The following is a 22,676-nucleotide window of genomic DNA, read 5'->3' on the forward strand; positions in this document are numbered from 1 at the left end:
AATATAAATAGCTAGTGCTCACATAAACATTTTTTTAAAAATATTTAATATTTTTTTGAAATTTTTATGTTATTTCCTTTTTTTTTTTCCTGATTTTGGAGTTAGGGCCAGTGAGAGTGGCCAATCGACACTCGCTAGACCTAACTCCAAAACCATAAAGAAAAAACAAAGAAAAGGAAAATATATATATATATATATAAATTTAAAAATGTTATTTAAAAATATTTACGTCAGTGTAGGATGTCGACATTTACATTAGCAAATTTTAGTCAAAATTAACCGAAATAACTTAACTAGTAAAAATGAAATATTTAAAATTGAAGTAGCAAAAATATAATAAATCATCTCTTTTCAAATCCATATGGATAGCATATTTTATAAAAATTGTCCATAGATCAACTCATATCATCCAACCCATATATGATTGAGTCCCAACAAATGTTTTGTGCAACTGACGTTGTGGTTATCGGTGCAATCAGTTGATTAACTCGTGCATTGCACGGATCATCACTAGTTCCTAACTTAAAGCGCACCAGGACGGTAGATGACTACCTACGAGTTCATGGGTTTAGAGGTTGGATTCAACACTAAATTACCTAAGATCTACACGATGGATAAATGATAAATGCCACCCCAATTGTTAACCGAGAAAACAGAAAGAACAAATAAAATTGAGGAATTTTTCTTTTTTAATTTAAACACAGGCATCCTCTTTTCCGGTCATTTATTTTTTTAGTTCCACGTAACTTTTCAAGAGAAATCTTATGGCTAACAAAAACTTACTCGAAAATAGTGAGAATCAAATTATTAGAACGCATCAAAGTGTTGGTGCGAAATGGATACCGACTCCCAGACGCAAGAAATCGCAACAGAAACGTGCGAAGTAAATTTATTCCACAAGAGTTTCTGCAAAGATTCAATTCCTCAGGATAACCTTTGACACTTCGAACATATGGGGAGTCAGTCACCTCCCTACCTTACTTCATTATGGAAGAAAAAAAACAAGTATTCCTCGACACAGGTTAGATCATAATCTAACCTCCAAAACCCCTTCCAAGTCATCATATCTCGGAGGTAACACAGAGCAAAAGACCATCCACATTCCCTAAATTTCTGGACAAAGATTCTCCACCCTTCTTTCCCTTTTCAGTAAAGGGGTTGATAGTATGTATGCATTAATCTTCGAGTTCAATAATCTTAACCACAGAAGCATCTCCAACTTTCTGGCAAACCACAACACGATCGTGGGACTTTATAATTCCAGATGTCTTTCCATGATCGAGAGCAACCTTCAGAACGGATTCATTTGTTGCACTTGTGGATTCCGCCTGTAAAGCAGTCAAAGGCATTTCCTCCATAAGAGAAGATGATGAAAAGAACCAAGAAACAAGAACATGCACCACTTTGTTTTTCTTTCTCCATCCAATCAATTGCCTAATAATCAGGCTATGACAGAGTAATGAGTATGCCATTCATAAAAGACAAAAGGAAGGTCACGGCTCAAATTAGGGGCAACAGAAAATGCAAAGATAATCAGACTAAAGATTAACATTTCTGCAGGAAAAATACAAGCAAATATGAAACTTCAAAATGCCAATAACCATAAGAAAAAGACAATCACGGAAATTCTAGAGGGCCAAGTCAACTAAACTTTCTTAAGTCACTAAAACAAGGAGCGAGGAGGACCAAGATGAACAAAAAGACAAAAAGTAACAACGTTTGCACTTTCTCCTAGAGCTACCCATGAATGCAAGCATTAAGCTCCCTCAATGCATCGGGACGAAAATATTACCACATCAAGTGAACCCTATTGTGAGAATAACAAAGCAAGCTAGTATTGAGAAGTTGGAGGAAACACAAAAAATACAACATTATCTTTCTTTCTGCTTACAAGCTTCACGGGAAAATATGCGTAGCATCTAAATTACATCATCAAGTGCAATTGTATACACAATCTCAGGACAAATCACCTAAAGAGTAGGATTCTAGCCTCACCCAATGGAAGGACATAGCAATCAGTGCAGTATCATCCTTTGTATATTTTTAGCCAGATTTAGAGGGGGATGCATATCATTATATATCCATCTTGGCATTAATCCCTCTACTAGGAAAATCAACAAAGAAGGCATAATTTAACAAACAAATCTGACTTTCTTGCTTGGAAATTGTAATCGTTAGTATCAACAATCTGGAGGTTCACTCAAGTCTTCCTTACAGTTCTTATCTTCACTTTTGTATATATATGTGCTGAAAGTCGCAGTGTTTTCCATCAATACCAGGATTATATAACTGAATATCCCTCAATGCTTAAGTCAAAACAGGGCTGGCGCCTTTTGTTTCTAATATTGTCAGATAGATGAAATTGAAGACTTTTCAAAATAAAAGGAAAGAGAAACGTCGTTTATAGATTACAGAGCGTAAGCAGATACACTAAAATCAGTACATATACTCAGCTGAATGTAAACATGCACTGAACTGCAACAAAAGAACCAAAAGATAGAGATTATAGAACTCACAGGGTGCCGAGGATCAGCAAGCATGGGGAAGAGACCTCTTACTATGAGTGATTGCCGTGCCTGAGAATTAAAGAGTTCATTACTAAAGCAAATAAATAAAGAGAACATATAAACAAAAAGTTCAACTGTTAGAGAAAAATAAAACTAGAAGGACGAGTACAGTGCCACCATTATCAGACCGCTTATTAGTTTTCACAAGCTATTCTGCAGGTTCTTTTATCTGGCCATAGACCAATGCATAGTCAATTAACATATTGATACAAAAGACTTTTTTCACGTGAACTTATCCCATCAGTAATGGTTAAGTGAGAGAAAGGACGCTTGTAGTTCCATGCATCAGATGCATTACTCAATAATAAAGGATGCGTTTGATTTGGCATCTTCTGCAACATGTATGATTTGTTCCCTCATTTCCCTACTCAAAACAATTTTATATTTTTCATCTTTTACTCTCCAAATTTTCCTCCCTCCCATTTCCCTCATTCACCAAAGATAGAAGTAGAATTTTGAACCATGCTTAATATAAAGGGTAGCCTACTGATGTGTCTCTGGATTAACTTTTACTTTTTACTTGATCTCGCGGCACGGGTACCGACTCTTTTTTCAAACCAAAACAATAACATATAAATGTTGACATATCAATTCATATTTAATTTTTACTCATGCTTAATGCTAAACAAACAAGATCCGAATCTTCAGCAATGGCAGCTACACATAAAAGAGCATCTTCTGCTACTGTTATCACTCTACAATAGTAATTTGATCCAGATAATACTGAGGAAAAAGTATGTATATTCTATGCAAAGCAAGGCAGCTTCATTAGGTGATCAACCATTAGGACATCAATTATCTACTTAAGTAGAAAGGTTAGCTGTAAGTTTGTTTTTATACAGGAGCAAAACAGGAGCATGCAGGCAACACACATGCAATCGACCAAACATGTTTGCATGAAGCACCGATATTTATGCTATGCTTGGGAGCAAGGTGGGTGAGGAAAATGCAAAATCTACAATATTTTAAATCTTCTATCCTTCCACTACTCATGAAGTTTTAACTTTTCCTAATTTAGTAAACACAGTAATTAGAATCTTCTATATTGCTAAGAAGGTCACAACTCCACTGTAAGTGTTCTATACAACTTGTTTCTTCAACCACATATTTAGTTTGCCTGTTGTATTTCTCATTCTTTTGTCCTCCCACCAGCAACTACCTCCTCCTCTCCTACCTCTCCAAACAAAGTGCCTAAGTGGACAGATAGGGGTGGAGAGATGAGGCAAAGCAGAATCATTTTCCTTCTCATATATGCTGTCACATCTTCCATCAGGCAGTACCTCCTCATCAAACAAACAAGTTAAACTCCTATTGCTAGAAAATGGGGAGATAGGATACATCTTTCTGTAGTAGCATATGGTGACGCAGAAAAGTGTATCAAGCAGCCTGTGCCTTAAAGCATTAAGAACATATGTGCAAAATAAAACATAAAAGGAATCACATTAGGCATTTGTTGCTACAAATATTTAACACTAATTAACATACTCATGCTGTGTGCGAGATATTTGAAAAGTAAAACTTAAAATGCAAAATGTAGATTTTAGTGAGCAAGTTAATGGATGTGTGAATATAGAAGGGAATATATTATCATAACCAAGATAACCAACTATTTCAAAAGTTAAATAATATCAGCTAGTGAATGTCACTGAAATAGTTGGGGAAGAAGGGATAAACTGGAAACAGCTGCTATGACCCCGCATACCTTCCCAAACAAATTATTACCTGCATTTCTTCCTTCTATTTTTCTCCTATATGTCTAACATTCAGGTCAATAGAAATTAACTGACAAGATGACCACAACAGTGAAAAGACCATAAAGAAAGGAAGAGCAAGAGCATACCTCAAAAGCACCACTGAAGCTCCACTTAAGTTGGTTTGTCTTCAGACGAGGTATGACAACTGATAAAACGGGCATCGTCGGCCTGTACTTAGCTATCAACCTGCAATTTCATGGAGATTGTAAGGACATCTGATTATTCTGTCATGGAATAAGATTTGGCTCTGAAAATTTGGCTAAAGGTCCATTCATACACAAGAATTATAAAACAACCAGGAAAAATGAAATAATCTACAGATGAAGGGATGAGAAGATCAACAGAAGGATACCTTGCAGCCCTTCCAGAAGAAGTAAAACATATAATAACAGATGCCTTCACCTTAATTGCTGCTCGTACCTGAGAAAACTCAAGATGATCTAGTCACAATTATTCCATGCGAAAGTGAAGAGCATTGTCTACAAGCATGTATCAGAAAATGATGAAAGAAGAAACCAATAGCATACCGCAGATGAAGCAATAGATTCCAAATGGGTCATTGGTTCTCCAACATACTTGACAGTCTTCTTGAAATAAAGATCTTGATTGAACACCTTCTCAGCCTATTTTATTTGAGGTCAGAATCCCAGTTACTTTGTATATTATGAGGAATAAATAAAGAAGAAATCAGTAATAAATACAAACACTTTAACTTCCAAACTCTCACTGAGGACTGAGAATCACCTCAATACGACAATGTCTCACAAACCAAGAATAAGGATCTTAATAGAGCAATATTTCAAAATCATTCTAGGCATGAAAGCTGCAAGGTGGGACGGTCTACATTGAAAGGTGGAATCATTCTGAGGCATACTTGTGACAATCAAACTATTTGATTTGTTTTAGTTTCGATTTCAACAGGCACAAAGGTTCATTCCTTAATAAAAGAGTTGAACATGATCTTGACACCTACACTTGCATTCCATTATTCTACTGATTAGTGAAAAGTAAACCAAAAAAACCAAACTGTTCACCTAGTTTGCTTTTTCAGCTCTCGGACTGAACGGACAAAACAAATCACCTGTAACAACCAAGGCAATTGTCTGGAAGGACTGTTGCAGTTCACTGTTGAGAACAGTCACTTTGAATATAAGCGTGCATGCTTAAACATCTAACAATTCCCTCCCCCGCCCCCAAAAAAAAAAAGTAAATAAGAAAAATAAAATCTATGTGTTGAACAGCTATAAAAAATTCCCATCCTGCTTGAGTGTCGCGCTAGACTCGGACGGAGAAAATGGCATCCAACCCAGTCATTCTAAGAACCCATCTCTCCAAATAAGTTCAGTTTGCACATGTGAGGAAGTAACTTTTCCAGGCACATGCTGAAGTACATAATGAAAATGATAAACTTCAAAAATGAGTAGCTTCACATTTATGAATTACCAGTATAAGTATGTGTATAATGCTAGTATAGTACTGATGTCTGAACAAGATGTACTTAAAAGAAGATGACCTACCTCCGAACAAATTCTACCGACAGTTGATATAGTCTCTATAGGATATAATCCACGCAAAGTTTCAGCACCAAGAAGAATTGCATCAGTCCCTGCAAGCACATTAAAAAGTTCAAGTATCAGAATAATAGAAGGAAGAAAGAGCAGGAATACTTCCACCATAGCCTCCTTAAGGAGAGACAGAATAAATCACGATCTTCTACAATTCTTTGTGGTTAATGAACTATCTACGCACCATCCAATACAGCATTAGCTACATCAGTCGCTTCAGCACGAGTTGGCCTCAGGTTATCTGTCATACTGTCCACGACACGAGTAACTACTGCAGGCTTCCCAGCCATGTTGCATTTGTAAAGAGCAGCCTTTTGAAATAAAAACACCTGGATAAGTAAGAGAACTGATTAGCAATGAGAATCACCCAAGGTCCATCCAGGAAAAATATCCTAACGAAAAGGTAAACAGAGAAGTGGCAGATCTTTGAGTAGGAAGGAAAGAGAGAATTTCTTGGAACCAGTGCCTTCACAAACAAGCTTTACAGAATCTAGCCAGCAACACATCCATCCAGAACAGCGTGAGATGACAAACATGAATGCCTATATGATCAAGTATATAACTCACCATTGATTATAAGTCTAAATTTGGAACCTTGAGAATTTGAGACAATCCAAGAGTCAATTTTACAGCTCTCTGCGGCTTTTGTAAATAAATTGCACATTACACAACACTGTCAAAATTGATCATAGACAGAACAAAAAACAAAAGAAAATGTCATTTCTAGGATCTACTAATTTTTGTGCACTCAAAGATCCATGCATCACATGATATGATCATTTTTACCATAGACAAGTATTTAGCATTTGTATGCTACTTTAAGAAGGTTACTGAATTATCTAAGCATATCATCTTGCTAATATGAGGAGAAACTGTCAATTAATACATGTATGCAGCTTAAGATAGCACTTAATTAGGATCAGAAACTCATAAAGCATCTCAACAATGTCTTACCTTCTCAGGTGGAAGATCAATACCCAAATTTCCACGGGAAAGAATGATACCATCAGCTTCTTGGAGGATTTCATCAAAATGATTCAAACCCTAGTCAAGAGGAACAGATAGTAAGTATATGCTCAATTTTCCAACGAACAATAACCCTTCTCTTACAGCGCACTCACTTCTACATTCTCTATCTTTGCAAAAATCTGAGTCTGACTGAGGTCACCCAATTTCGAAAGAAATTCACGAGCCTGCATCATAAAAAAGAAAATCCTGTTACTCCAATATTTCCCAGAACTGCTAGAAACAGTGATTTAAGAAGTAAAACTCATTGTTAAAAAATGCGGGTAGATAATAACTTTTTTTCCTTACATGGCGGACATCTTCAGCATGCCTGGTGTACGACAGTGAGAGGAAATCAATTTTATTCTGAACACCCCATGTGCTTATAACCTGAATTTACCAAAAATAATTTCCAGGGTAAACAATAAAGAACAGCTCAAAGAAAGTAAATTGTCCAACATAGGGCCAAGTGCAATATTGTGATAAGATTTATATAGCAAACACACTTCATGAAAGAAAACTTGCTTTGTTTTTATTGCTCTTACTACTGTATTATGTGTAGAATCCAAAGCAACATACCTCCTTGTCCTTATCAGAAAGTGTAGGCAGCTCTATACGAATTTGAGAACCATGCAAGGTAAATAGTGATCCGGCCAATGTAGCGGAGTTCTTTATCACACAAACCACATCATCTCCTGTTACTTCGGACACCTGCCCACACATAGTCAAACATATTAATCATGACACTCAAGTTAAAACATGAGAGAGGTAAAAATACATCACCAAATAAGATTGCTAAAACTGATCTTTCCTACCTCCAACCATACAGAAGTTGTTTCACTTCCAGTGAACAAGTACTGACCAATAAAGATGGTGTCTCCCTTCTTCACTGCCTGCAATAGAAAAGCAAAACATTGATCTTTCAAACTGGGGAAAGTATCATCCAAATTTAAGAGACAAACTAATGAATATGTTTAGGCATGTAATAGAGCAAAATAACCATGAAGATGTGGGCTTAGGTCCAGAAAAGTCCTGGCATACTCAAGTCCCTCTCACATATAAGAACATTTTAAAATATCACCATGAAAACCACCCTCCCACCGCCAAAAATTATCCGTTCACACACATACTTCCCAGATACTGAACATTGGTTCAAGAAGTATCTGTGAAAGACATGCCAATGACATAAGGTTTGTAAAAATAAAACAATGATTGAATTTAGAGGGAGGGACAAATTATTAATTATTTCTTGATCAACTCAAAGCTGACTATACAAGGCTCATGCAACATGTAAAGAAAAGACACAACCTTGCACTTGATAATAATTCTATCAAGAAGGCACTTTTTGAATTCAAACTCCAAAGACGAACTGAAAACTTTTCATCCACAGTAGAATATCAACAACACGTTCAAACTGATCACACAAGAGTGCATTCAACAAACAAAGCAAAACTGGAATGTCTAGCGATATGACAACAGGATCAAAATTAAATTACTACCTTTGACAATCCGTCAAAATTAATAGGCAATAGCTCTGAAGAGGCCTCTTTTTCTTGGTCAGGTGTCAAAACAACAACACCATCAGCCTGCAGTGAGATGGCCTTTTCACTTTTGTTAACCACCTGCAACTCAGGTCCAACTGTATCCAGCATAACCTGATGATAAACAAAACTCCTCCATTATTCTCAAACTCATTAAAGACAGATATCACAAAAGAAGAGTAAGGCTATGTTTCGGAGAGTGGTAAAAATGAAATTTTAAATGGAAAATTTTGAAAATTTTGAAATTTCTGTGAGAAGGAAGCGCAGTGAAAATTTAAATCTAAGGGTGTTTTTTTTTTCTTTTTTCTTCCCTCTTGGTTTGTGATACATAGCATAAGTGAAACTATGAATGCACAAACACAAGAAGAATCACCATCGGCGCTCAAAGAGCACTGAATCCACATTGTCCACGAAAGGGGAAAAAAAGAGACTGCCTGCACAGCCTCTGTAATTTACTTCGAATATGAACCATCAAAATGGCATCTTTTTCACCTATTGATTGAAAACTTAGTTGATAAATAAAGAGATGAAATCTGGCAAAACCAACCCAACAAAAAAATTCTGTTAGTGCCTCAACCTTAAGGTGTTATCTTTTTTAAACTTTGAAACACAAGAGTCGCCGTGAGGAACTTACAGCGCAAAGCTTCTTGGTACTCTTGATGGCGGCCTTCAAATTCTCCAAAGTCTCCTGGTGGTACTCGGGATTCCCCCAAGAGAAGTCGAATCTAGCCACTGTCCAACCAAAAGGGCGCATCAGACGCTATCATAACCTCCTCTACCCTACGAGCTGGAAACTCAATACCCTAATTCCCGCCTACAATCAACAGAAACCATCAAACTTCGAAAACCAAAACTCCAATACAAACTAATTACCGGACATTCCAGCCTTGAGACAACCGGAAATGACCTCAACCGAGCGGGACTTGGGACCAAGAGTCCCCACGATCTTCGTCATAGCTGGGAAAAAGCTCTGCCCATCAAAAACACGAGAACAAAACAAAAAGGTTGTAAGAAAACAATCACGATCGAACGCGAGGGCGGGTGGGGGCAGCGTAACGACAAACCAAACACCCCCGCTGACAACAATTCGAATCGGGCGCAGATCCAGACAGCCAAGAAAGCAAAGAACACGAATCAATCTAGAAAAGGACCGGACAGGAAGAAGAGGGGGAGCGGGGAGAACTCACGGCCTTGGAAGGCTCGAGGATCGACGCCATCCTGATGGGCTCCTCAAGAAGCAGGTGATTGGAATGCATCTTGCTCGACCGCCGGAGATGGAATTCGCAGAGGAGGATTTCAACAGAGGAGAGAGAGAGAGAGAGAGAGAGAGAGAGAGAGAGGGTCCGAGGTCCTTCGATCGAAGTTGGCGTGAATCGACTGAAGGAGACGATTCTGGGGTTTGCTTTTGCGCCTCAGTCGACGCCCCGACCTTATAAATAAATAAATATAAAAGGTGAGAATAGAGAATATGCCGTTTCTCCGTAAAGACTAAATATAGCGAGGGATGATGCGTGGTGACCGAACCGATTCCGCCACCACCAGAAACTTTAGGGAGTTAAGTAGCGCTCCCCGTCTGATCCAAAAAAAAAAAAAGTAGCGCTCCTCGTGCGCCTTGGGTTGGCGACCGACCATCTCACTGATGGCCACCACTGCCGGTGCACGTTGTTTTTATGCGGTGCCCAAAGGACGCACTCGCCTTCTAGTAGGATCCACAATACCATGCTTAAGGGGACGGGAGTGACGAACTTCGAGTGAGTGAATTAATTAATTAACTTAAAAATTTATATCATCAAAAATTTTAAATCAATATATTTATGATAAATTTATCTCAAAATTGCATTCTAGTATGATCCACGATACCATGCTAAAGGGGACAAGAGCGACGAATTTTGAGTAGGTGAATTAATTAATTATTTAAAAATTAAAAGTATTAAAAACCTCAAATCGATATATTTATGAAATTTATTCATAAATTAATTTTAAACTAAAAACCCCAATTTGATAAATGACAAATTATTATTAAAATAACTTTTAACCACAAAAAATCATGAATTTGTATAGTTATGATAAATTTATCATTTATCAAATTATTTTAAATTGAATTAGTATAACGAAAAACCACAAATTATGATACCTATGATAAACGCGGGATAAAACCATAAACCGATAAACTCATGAACTATCACATATCATAAAATTCAACAATTTTTATAGTAAAATTTAATGAAAACTAACGAAAGGTAAATATATCACAAGGTATCACTTTGGCTTTTAGATCCGATAGGATAAGATATGCAATCCGGGGATATCACTATATTGTATCCATCATTTGATGATTACAACAATAAAGTTAGATATAAAATCTGGGATAGAAGTGGATACGTACATTGTTTGGTATAAATGTGATATTAGTAAAATGAACAAAAAATTTTACAAATGGGAACGGTAAAACTCTGTCATGACACTTTTGCATGCTTTATTTTTATTTACTTTTTAAATTTTATTTTTCTCTTTTTTAATTTCTTTTTATTTTTCTTCCCCTTCCATCATCCTCTAATAAAATTTCATTAAATAGTAAACTGTACTAGCATAACTAAAATACTAAAATACCTAAAATGTGTGATAAATATAAATATATATTTATATTTATGTTTGAATTTATATTATAAAAATAGCTAAAACAAATAAAAATACAATTCATTTTATTTGGACTAAAAAAATCAATTTCTGATATTAGTAATAAAAATTCAAAGATTCTATTATCCTCCATCTCACAAGCAATTACATTTGAATATATAAATAATAAGATTAAATTAAAATAATTAAATTTGTACTTTTTATTTTAAAATTCTTATATTATAATTTAAATATTATTTATATTGAAATATAATTTAATTTCATTAATTTAAGAAGTTCTCAAATGAACTTGATATGCACATGTCCTATTATAACTTTTTTATTATGGATATTAAAAATCCTATTCATATTTATCCCACTTTCCCATGGGATAATTTTATTATGTTTATATCTCTCTTATATCTAACTTTGGGTGCGTTTGGTTGGACAATTGGGGAAAGTCTTTGGGAAAATGCAAAGGACTTTAAATTAAATGAATGTTCTAAAAAGCAAATTGCTTTTGGTAAACTGTAATCTAAAAGTCATTTACAAAGTACCTTTGAGCAAAATAGTGTTTTGAGAAATTTACATTTACAAAGGACTTTGGTAATAAAAAGAAAAGAAAAAAAAATAGTTAGCTAGCAAAGGGTAGGTGGCCACCGGCTACATCTTAGGTTGTATGACCTCAGGTGGCCGCCCAAGACCACAAGTCCTCCCTCATCTACCGCTCCTTTCACGCCGTCAAGCCCTGCCGCCGCATGTGACATCCTAATTGTTGTACAATATTAGTTGAATAATATTTCAATTTCAAGTCCAATGGACATCTGGGTATGTGGTTCTTTTAGCAAAAAAAAAAAAAAAAAAAAAAAAATTCCCTCTTGGGCCGCCACTTTTGGATATCGCCCATTCCACCCCACCCCTAAAATAAAGGGAAAATTCCAAAAGGGGATCCAAAATGCCATCTTTTTTTTTTTTTTTTTTCAAATAAAGGTCCGAAGTGGATTTTATTTCAAATACGGACCTGGAATACTATCACTTTGTCAATTAAGAGCTTGAAGTAGATGTTATTTCAAATGATGACCTAAAGTGGCTATATTTGTTTTAAATAAAGATTTGAAGTGATTATGTCATTTTCAAATAAGGACCTGACTTTCTGACGATTAAGGGTATTTTCGTCATGTGTCATTCCCCCCCTGTTTTTTTTTACCTTTTTTTTTGTGGTTCTTATTCTTCCTCTTCACCGGTGGCCAACCGACCACCGGCAATGCCCATAAAGGGCTGGATGAAGGTCGCCTTCCTCTACGAGGGCCACCCACGCCTACCACAGGTGAAGGATGACCTTGCCCCGGGGCCATCCGTGAGGACTAGGCGGCCTCATCGGCCCCTAGCAAAGGCCGACAAGGCCACTCTCGCTACATTGGGTGAGGCCTAGGTGAGGCCAACCCTCGCCAGATCTAGCAAGGGTGGCCTCATCCGCGGCTGACAAAGGCTTGCAGGCCCTTGCCAGGCCTTGCTAGCGGCCAGCGAGGTTGCCTAGCCCTCGTGGCCTTGAGCAAGGCCATCCTCGCAAGATCTGGCGAGGGTCATCCTCGATTGGGGCCGGTGAAGGCCAACCTCACAGATGGCCTCTAAGTGAGGCTCACCATGCTCAGGCGAGGCCGTCCCTCGCTTGTGGGCGGCCCTCACCAACGAGGGTGACCCTTACCCCAACCCTTTGTGGGCATCACCAGTGGCTAGTTGGCCACCGACGAAGAGGAAGAAAAAGAATTAAATAAAAAAAAGGAAAGAAAAATGGGAGAAAATGCCAAATGATGAAAATACCCTTAACTAATCAAAAAATTTAGCTAGTCAGTGATTAATAAGGTTGAGTTAGCAATCAGCAAGGTTAAGTCCTTATTTGAATAACTAAAGCCTCTTTAGGCCATTATCTAGTTGTATTATTTGGGTGTCTTATTGTGTATGTTAGGAGTTATTTGAATAATGGCAAGGTTGAGTCCTTATCTGTGGTATTATTTGGGTGTCTTATTGTGTATGTTAGGACTTATGGTCTTCTAATTGTGACTTAAGTTTATATAGACTTTTCTGTTAACTGCGGGTTAAAAAGTGCTGATGGTTAGTTATGTAAATTAATGTAGGGATCGGTTGGCTTGCTCATTTTTCCTTGCAAATAGTATTGCATCGTTGTATGAAACATTGGATTATTGAATTGTTGCACCATGATAATGATACAATTAACTCTCGTCAGTTCTTGTGACAACGATGCTAGATTGGGAGCGAGATACCTAAAGGGGATAATGTGGTGCCCTTCGGTTGCTTGGTGGAGAATTTGATTCTTGTTGGATGCCTTGGGTGCAGGATGCCCAAAGAGGCTAGTAAGGTAAGGAGGCACTAGGCGCTCTCCAGAAGCCGGGGAACGAGACGTGAGTCCCCAGGAAATACCTCGTGATGCTAGGTTGTGTGCGAGATGCTTGGATGGGTTATGCCTTGACCTTTTCGAAAGATGGTTGCAACTGGACTCCTCTAGGGGTTACGCATGGTGTTGTAAGGGCAATGGATGTTTGCGCTTGATCATGTGCATGCACTGTTATACTATTGTGTGAGGTGTCATATCGAGTGACGCATATGCATACAGTGGATTGTATTATTGCTTGTGTTGTTGGCGGTGCATGTTATACCTTTTGGGAATGAGTTTATCTTAATGGCTTACATTTAGGTTATGAGAGATTGGTAAGGGTTACCTATGTAGGTAGAAAGGTTCTCAAGCAAGTTGTGTTTTCCTCTTAGTTAGCAGTTTTATGCTTGTATCTTGGTTAGTGGATTCTTTACTTGCTGAGTTTTACTCACTCCTGTTGATTTCACATTTTTCCAAGTTGAACCATGTCGATCTCAATTGCCTCCCACTAGATTTTGTATGGCATGCCCGTGGAATTCTCCCGGTATTGTGATGAGGTGGAAGACCCTCACGTGCTCGGATCCACTTTTCTCTGAGTCACCTGTCTAATGGTCGTGGACGTAGGGGTGCCTGTAGGCCCCATCGCCCTCAAATTCGTGGCCCTGTACGATCGCGTCGATGGACACCTAGTGGGACCTCTTCCACTGCATAGCGATGGCCACGGCAAAGGCGGTTCGGCATGATAGGTGGACCTCGGGAGGGGACAGCCATATGCTAGGATGGAGGTGGATGGATGGCATGACAGGTAAATAGCTTGAGAAAGAGAGAGTTCGGCAAGACAGGGCCAGGGAAACGCATTAGTATAGATGTTGGGCAGTGCTCTCCTTTTGTTTTTTGAAAAGCCTCGTGTCTTTAAATCCGATTGAACTCTCTGTATATAAATAATCCTATGGTAGGAAAGAAGCGAAGCTTGATGGTTGCCCCCAATTCTATGCTTGTTCTCTTTCCTCTATCGTATTTTCTGCTTCCGCCGAATTATTTTAGGTCTTGTAAATATCGTAAGTTTATAGTTGTTATTTCGCTGCGTTGTTTTCTAAAAAGACGAGATGGGACGATAGGAGCTATCGCGTGCACCAAGGGTGGCGGGCGTGACACCGCAAATCCCTCGACCCTCTCCATGCCGAGCATCTCCCCACCGTCCTCACCCATTACCCCAATGCCATCGCTCCCAATGCCATCACCCTCGAGCTCTCCCTTTGCCCTCGCGTCATCGATGTCTCCCTTGCCATCGTCACCGTCACTTGCGGGAACGCAATCCGCTCCCTCAACCTCTCCAAGTCCTAGTTCTTCACCACCACCAGGCTGCTGGGTTGCGGCAACTCAGGCGACCCAAATCTCGGTCGCCAGAGGTCGCTTGACCCAAATCTAGGTCGCCAGCGACACGACTCGTAGGAGGTCGCCAAGGTCATGCAACTAGTCAAGATGGTCGCCACGACCACATCGACCTCACACCGCCCTCTCTCCAGCCTGTCGTTGGCCCCTCACAGCCTCGTGAAACCTCGCCAGCCAACCTCAATGGAGAAGTAGGTGAATAGTCACGAGCACAAAACTGAAAAAACGAAATTTCAGTGAGGATATTTGTGGAAGAATTTTTTTTGTCTTATCCTCCCTCAGCATGCCGAGAAGGCTAAATGCCTTAGTAGCCTCATATTTGTCTTGGGCTTTCAACATTCCAAAGGCTTGCTTTCCCTCAATCATTTTTGCAAGGAATTTCCCGAACACCATTTTTTAGCCCAAAGGGCTTTGGACGTTGAAAGTGGCTTGGAAAAGCCACTTCCAAGCGTACCCTTTATCCTATGTTGAGCAAGTATTAACGTAGGATGTAATAAATTTTATCATATCTTGAATTTTATCATAATTACCAAACACAACCTTTGAGTATTAGTTTTTGGTAAATTTATCACACACACATATATATATATATATATATATATATATATATATATATATATAAGATTTTCATACAGTTAACCTAATTAAAAAGAGGTATTTGGACCTCTCACCCCATGGGAAGTATTGTCACCATGTAAATTTTGGTCGTGCCAACATGCGAGATTACCTCAACTCTCTTTTTACGGGGACCATGATAGTACAATGATGGTGAATTCGCTCAAAATGAGCGGGAATTATTGCTTAAAATCATACACTTTTCCGCTCACATGAAATTCCTACAGTAATGCCTGAAATGGACATTAAGGGTGCGAATGATAACGTTTCTGTTCTTTTTTTGTTTCAGGGAACAGAAATAAAAAAAAAATGTTTCTGTTCCGGGGAACAATTTTTGAACAAAAGAACATGTTTGGTAACGTTTGTTCCGGGAATAAAAAATGAATAGAAACACGTTTGGTAAATTTTATTCTTTTTTGTTTCTTTTAATTTTTAAACATTTTTATTTTATTTTTCATTTTTTTCTTTCATTTTTATTTTTTTTTTTCGGCCGGTCACCGGCCTCCGACCGGCCGACAGGGGCCGGCAGCCTCGCCCAGCCATGGCGAGGCTCGCCGGCATGGGCAAGGCCGAGCCTCGCCGGGGCCGGCGACGCTTGGCCTCGCCGGATCCGGGCGAGGCCGAGCTCGCCCGCCCAAGGTGAGGCTCGGCCTCGCCCGCGCCGGGCGACGCTCCGGCGAGGTCGCCGACCCTCGACGGCGTCGTCGGCCCTCAACGGCCGGTGCCGGCCATGCCCAAGGCCGGCGACCGGCCAAAGAAAAAAAAGAAGAAAAAAAGAAGAAGAAAAGAAGAAGAAAAGAGAAGAGAGAGAAGAAGCGTTTCTTCAAAATTGTTTCGGAACAAGAAGAACTTTTTGTGTTTCTTTTTTTGCTCCAATTTTGTTCCGAGAACAAAAAAAAAAAAGAACAAAACGAAACCGAACGTTTTTGTTCTTTTTTTGTTCCCGGGAACAAAAAAGTATAGAAGTGTTCCAAACGTTTTTGGAACGTTTCCATGCATGCCCTAATTATCTCTTCCCACTCTTTCTATAAATGAAAAGTTGTTTGAAGTGCCTCTAAATGTTTTTGGTTGTTATCTTTACTTTGCCTAATCTCGCGCATGCGATACATCTCCTTTTGTGTCGCTTATTTAAAATTTGTCTATAATTTTTTAACTTCAAATACTATCTTCCCATATTTTCGAGACAAAGAAAGTTGCATTTTTTATGAACAAAAGTATGACAAATGAACACTAACTAATGTAAAGAGATAATTTTATATTACTTGAGAAGGGAAATGAACGCCATGAGTACTCTAAGGGTGCGAATAATAATTATTCTAGCAAGAAATTGATTTTCGTAAGAGAAATAGATTTTTCTATTTCTAGATGAATTTCTAAGCAAAAAATATTCGTTTGATCACGACATAAAATTTATATTTAAAAATAGAAATTCGTTTGATAATAACACAAAATTTCTTCCTTTTATACGGCGGCAAACCGGCGGTCGGCGGCAGTGGCAACCGTCGACAATCGATGGACTATGGTCACCGGCAACGGATAAATGATCGGTTCATAGTAAAGACGAATGATAAGAACAATTTTTATTTCTCATTTTTGTTCTAGAAATAGAGAAGTAGAAAATTTTTACTTCGATTTTTATTCCAAATCTATTTTGAAATAAAAATCTATTTCAAAAATAGAAAAATGAAATAATTTTATTAAACGGATTTTTATTCTAGGGAAAAAGCCATGAAAAATCCCGAACTTTGCCTAAAGCGACACATTTACCGCAAACTTTTTTTTTGTGACGTGAAAAACCCTAAACTTTCCAAATCGTGACACATTTACCCCAAACTTTTTTTTATGACACAAAAAATCCTCAACTTTTGTTATGTGACACATTTACCCCCAAATTAGAGGGCATTTTGGTCTTTTCATTTTTAAAATTTTAAATTTTTTTTTTTTACTTTTTAAATTTTTAAATTTTTCTTTTCTTTTCTCTTCCCTCCGCCGGCCCGGTGGCGAAGGGAAGTTGGCGTCCGGCGAGGGCTGCCCTCGCCGGCGCTGGGCGAGGGTCACCCTCGCCGCCGGCTAGGGCGGCCCTCGCCGGCATCGGGAGCGCTCGGCCCTCACCTGCGTCGGGCGAGGGGTGCCCTCGCTAGATCTGGCAAGGGCCGTCCTCGCCCGACGCCGCCGTCTTGCATGGTATGACCAACAATCAATGCTAATGTGTTTTTTTTTTTTTTTTTGTTTTTTTTTAAATATTTTTTCGATTTAGTTTTTTTCTCTTCTTGTTCTTTACTCATCTTCTTTTTCCTTTTTCCTGCCTTTAATTTCTAGCCAGCGGGGCCCAACAAAGACAAGCAATGCCCTTGCTGCCCACAAGTGGAGGCCTCCGCGCCCTCACCAACATTGAAAAGTAAAGTAATTAAGAAATACTAAGAACATAATTTAATGAGAAGTAATTATTTATAATGTACTCGGAACACATGATAACATTTTCATGGTTCCTCACCACATTGAAAAATTTCCAATCAACCAATTCTCATTGTATTCGGTGTTTGTGTGTATATTGTATAATTTGGAGTTCCAATCAACCATATTGAGAAATTTCCAATTACTCGTCTACAAATACTACAATCAAATTGTGAAAGAACTTGAGCTCCATCTTTATAAAAGCTCAAACTGTGTGTGCATATTATATATATTTTGGGACAGCTACGACTTTCTTTAATTAATAAAAACTTATTTAAAAAGAGAATAGAAACTCAATTAAGCTAGCACATCTATTAAATTGAAAATTGTTGAGCTCGAATTCGGCTGACTTAAGGAGCACCGTTCAGAATCAAATTGACCCGAGCTACTCGCAATTAGTTTACTCGGTTTCACTCGGGACATGTCTAGCATATGTAGCTTCTAGGACCTTTCTCTTGTTTATGTAACAACTTATAATAAATAAATAAAAAAATTCGCGTGGCAAGGTCATTGCGGGCGGAAGGTCGCGGTCGCCGTTTTGTTAGGCGGGCACGGGTTCTTTGTTAGTAGTAGCGTGCGATGTGGCATCAGGTTTTTGACTCGATAAAGAGGAATGTTGAACAAGACAGGAGAAAAGGGAGAGCACGTGATGCGACGGCGACTCCCGAGGACCGCGACGTCTTCCCCCAACGCCAGGGTGGAAAGACAAGAAGGTGGGCGCTTCCCAGGCGAGTTCCTGTGGGCTGAAGTTCTCTTCCTTCGTACGGACCCTTGGGATTTGCCAAAGGCTGGAATTCATGACTTTTAAAAATGTTATCTCCGGTGGGTCCCAACGGAGCTTGTATTTGTCCGACCAGCTTTTGCCTCGTGCTAGCCCAGCCCATGTACTTTTTGGGCCAAAGCCCAGCCAACATGCTACGCTTCTACTAGCCATCTTCAGTCCGATAAATTTGGCCCCCGATCTTGTCGATGTGTTCTAATCGGTTATCCCACACACCACAAATGTTACCGTTTTTATAACCTTCAAGACCAAACAACTTTTACCAGTCACGACATCGTTTTCTATAAATAAGATTTTCCTTTTTGTTAAACAATCAAACATACCACAACTAAACAGACCTCGGTAATTCCATTACCCATACTTGACCTTGGTGAAACATGCCCTCCTCCCTCTACCCCAGTACTTGCAGCGACCTCACCTCCTCTTGCACCCACGGCTGCACATCACCCACTGAACCCGAAGCCATGCCTTGATCATCTCGGCAATGCCATCGACCCGGCTATCTTCGAGACTACCATTGTGCTATTGTGGCCTCTGATCAATCCTCTTTGGATTCTAAGGTCATTGAATTAGGTACTATTTATCCCTTATCCAATTGTTTATCATACTCACATTTTTCACCCAATCACTACATTTTTTTTAGCCTCCATATCATCTAAACAAGAACCTGAAACTTATGACGTTGTGTGTCAATTTCCCAAGTGGCGGGAGGCAATGTCTTCTAAGATACAGGCCCTTGAACAAAATGACACTTGAGAAATTGTTCCTCTTCCTCCTGACAAACATCCCATTGGATGTAAATGGGTTTACCGAATCAAGTATAATTTTGATGGAACCATTGAGCGCTACAAGGCTCGGCTCGTTGTCAAGGGTTACACTCAAACATAGGGAATTGATTATCATGACACATTTGCGCCTATTGCTAAAATGGTAACTATTCACACTTTATTAGCTCTTGCTTCGATTCGTCATTGGCCTCCACCAATTAGATGTGAATAATGCTTTTCTGCATGGTGATCTTGATGAAGAGGTCTACATGAGGTTTCCACCGGGTTTTCATACTAAGGGGGAGAATTTAGTCTGTCAATTTAAGAAATCACTCTATGGCCTTAAATAGGCATCAAGGCAATTGTTTGCTAAATTCTCTTCTGCACTACTTGATGTTGGTTTTCAACAGTCCAAAGCAGACTATTCACTTTTCACATTGGTCCGTGGCTCTCTCTTGACCATTGTCCTTGTTTATATTAATGATTTGGTTATCACGGGTGATGATGAAGTTATGATTCAATTTCTCAAGCGATTTCTTGACACACAATTTTGCAGTAAGGACTTGGATACTCTCAAATACTTCTTGGGCATTGAAGTTTCTCGTTCCAAGTTTGGGCTTTTTTTGTCACAAAGGAAATACACTCTTGATATTTTGTTTGATTTTGGTTTTCTTGGAGGACGTCCTGTTGATGCTCCGATGGAACCTAATATACAATTTTCGGACTCCTCCCCAACTCTTAAGGATCCAGGTTCATATTGACAACTTATTGGTAGATTATTATATCTTATAGTAACTCGTCCAAATTTACTTTTTGCAGTGCAACATCTTAGTCAATTTATGCACTCTCCTAATGAAGACCATTGGAATGCCGCCCCTCGCATTGTACGGTATCTTAAGCATGATCTCGACACCGGTTTGTTTTTCCCATCCAATTCTACTCTCCAACTTAATGGTTATATAGATTATGATTGGGCATCTTGTTCTACATCCTGACAATCTATTTCTGGCTATTGCATGTTTCTTGGTTCTTGTCCCATCTCATGGTATTCCAAGAAACAAACCACTGTTGTTCTTTCCTCAGCAGAAGCTGAATACCGTGCTATGGCATTTGCCGCATGCGAAATCAAATGGCTTCACATGCTTCTCTCAGATCTTCATGTCAACACTACCACTACCGATCTTTCTTGTGATAATAAAGCAGCCATCCACATCACCACTAATCCTGTCTTCCATGAACGCACCAAACATATCGAGATTGATTGTCACTTGGTTCGTGAAAAAATTCAGGATGGCACTTTGCGTACTCTTCATGTTCCTAGCCACTCCCAACTCGCAGACTTGTTCACCAAATCGGTCACAAGTGATTGTAATTTTAAAAACAAGTTGTTGACATGTTGACATGCACCAACTTGAGGGGGAGTATTGGTAGATTAGGTTTATAATAAAGGGTATAATTTTCATTATATTGTTTTAGCCCTAAACCCTATGTATATATTGTAAATTAGTTCATCAATGAATATAATGTTCGCTCAATCTCTACACAAATACATGAAGGTACCTTCGTTGCTTATACTTAGAGATAAGACCTTTCTTCCTCTCTCTCAAAACTTTGAGCGGCTACAAGGAATAGGGAAAAAGAAAATATTTAGCATCGCCGATTCCTAGACCCACCTAGAAACCAGACTAATTGATTCGGTTTAGTTTGATTCTAAGAGTAAGTGGATTGGTTTCCAGTTTCACATAATGGGAACCAGACCAACTTAATTCCAGACCCACCCAAAATTTATCACCCTTAATGGAGACATGATAGACAAACAACTTAATGGACCTCCCAAGTAGACCTCTCTCTCCTTTTTTTTTTTCTTTTGGCAATTGGCTTTTCCTTTTCCATCAAATTTGCCCTTTGCTATGTGGTTTTGCTTCTATATGAGACAAGGATAGAATTAATGGCACCCCTACTATATGTCCTCTATTTTGGTGCTAAAACTTTTTAAATGATTATTTAAGTGTACACTTGAGTGACTTCAACTTGCCAAAGTCACTAAAATATACACTTTAAAAGTTTTAGCACTAAATTGATAATTCATAAAGTTTTGACACTAAAATGCTTATTCTTAAAATTGTAGCATAAGGACACTTTTTAAATTGTGTCGTGCCCAATTTATGTACCCAACAATGTCATTAAATGCATTGATTATTCACACCTTGGGAAATTAGGATTAAATTTGTCCCGGTACGTGCCCCAGCATTAATCCTTGCCGTTGACTGAAGATGAAATTTCCATAAGACTCCAAGCACTTTTATGCAGTCTCAAAAGAGAGTAAGGTCAAAGTAGAAGCAGATGCAATATTATAGAAATGAAGAAAAAATTTCTTGCTTCCATATTATTTTTTGGGGCAAATAGATAGATTTTTGTGATTTTAAATGAAATTATTTGGAAAGATTTTTTGTTTCGTGATTTGGCTTTCGAGTCTAACAAAACAAAGAAAAATAGTCTCAAACTAGAACATTTCCTCTGTGATTTTTCCTTTTGGCTCTTGAAGTCCTTTTCTTAAAATTTCTACTTTTAAAAAGCTTATAACCAAAAATTTACATTGCCAAAACTTTTCATTGTCAGAAGCTTCAGAGCTTTTTCTTCACCCTCGTGTACATCCTCTTTCCTCTCTTCTTGACCTCATCAACATGGATGACGTTGTCGTTAGAGGCGATACTGCAACTTTGAGTATTGGCAATCGGCTTTGCACCACCTAAATAATCGGGTTTTTCCAAAACCATTATATTCCTCTTCCTGTATATCAAATACAGTCCCATCTGAAGCACGCCAAGGATAAACCCTAATACGTTTGGAACCTACATAAATGATCACACTTACGTTATTGAATGTATCAGAAAATAAAGTGATACCTCTAAACCATAGTCTCCGCAACAAACTTTTTCTTTGGACAATAGAAAACTCTTTTAGCATAAATTTTAGTATTTGCTGAAAGTCGGTGCATACCGCAATGTGGATGTCCTTTGAGGAATATACCGTAGAGGAGCCAAGTTACAGCACTAAGAGTGAGGAAAATGAGAGAGAGAAGGGCATGAACTCTACGCTTTTGGTTCGTATCACCATTCTCTGCACAATATTCGTCGAAAATAAGCATCATGCAAAACTTGTCTCACATAACTCGGTGGAATTGTGCATGATGAAAAGTATAACTAGGGAAAAGTATAAATTAAGAA

General features: G+C 38.6%; 1 protein-coding gene across 1 annotated transcript; it reads right to left on the bottom strand.

Moving 5' to 3' along the window:
* Window positions 1-856: 856 nt before the first annotated feature.
* LOC104425669 (pyruvate kinase 1, cytosolic) lies at window positions 857-9,879 on the bottom strand. The gene is made up of 16 exons (XM_010038426.3): window positions 9,620-9,879; window positions 9,306-9,402; window positions 9,067-9,164; window positions 8,391-8,546; window positions 7,707-7,784; window positions 7,471-7,602; window positions 7,201-7,281; window positions 7,008-7,079; window positions 6,841-6,930; window positions 6,071-6,215; window positions 5,839-5,927; window positions 4,849-4,944; window positions 4,674-4,741; window positions 4,408-4,507; window positions 2,517-2,576; window positions 857-1,328 (listed from the first exon to the last, which is right to left on the bottom strand). The coding sequence occupies exons 1-16, from the start codon at window positions 9,686-9,688 to the stop codon at window positions 1,176-1,178; spliced, it is 1,584 nt and encodes a 527-aa protein (XP_010036728.2). The 5' UTR covers window positions 9,689-9,879; the 3' UTR covers window positions 857-1,175.
* Window positions 9,880-22,676: the final 12,797 nt, after the last annotated feature.

The sequence above is a fragment of the Eucalyptus grandis genome, chromosome 11, assembly GCF_016545825.1.
Source record: "Eucalyptus grandis isolate ANBG69807.140 chromosome 11, ASM1654582v1, whole genome shotgun sequence".
Lineage (NCBI taxonomy): Eukaryota > Viridiplantae > Streptophyta > Magnoliopsida > Myrtales > Myrtaceae > Eucalyptus > Eucalyptus grandis.

What these genes read in the sequence shown, in the direction of transcription:
- LOC104425669 (XM_010038426.3), bottom strand. Translation starts at nt 9,688, where the DNA reads ATGCATTCCAATCACCTGCTTCTTGAGGAGCCCATCAGGATGGCGTCG. An exon ending in TCTCAAGGCTGGAATGTCCG is followed by an intron (nt 9,165 to 9,305) that starts GTAATTAGTTTG and finishes TTGGTTGGACAG; the next exon opens with TGGCTAGATTCGACTTCTCT. An exon ending in GTACCAAGAAGCTTTGCGCT is followed by an intron (nt 8,547 to 9,066) that starts GTAAGTTCCTCA and finishes GTTTATCATCAG; the next exon opens with GTTATGCTGGATACAGTTGG.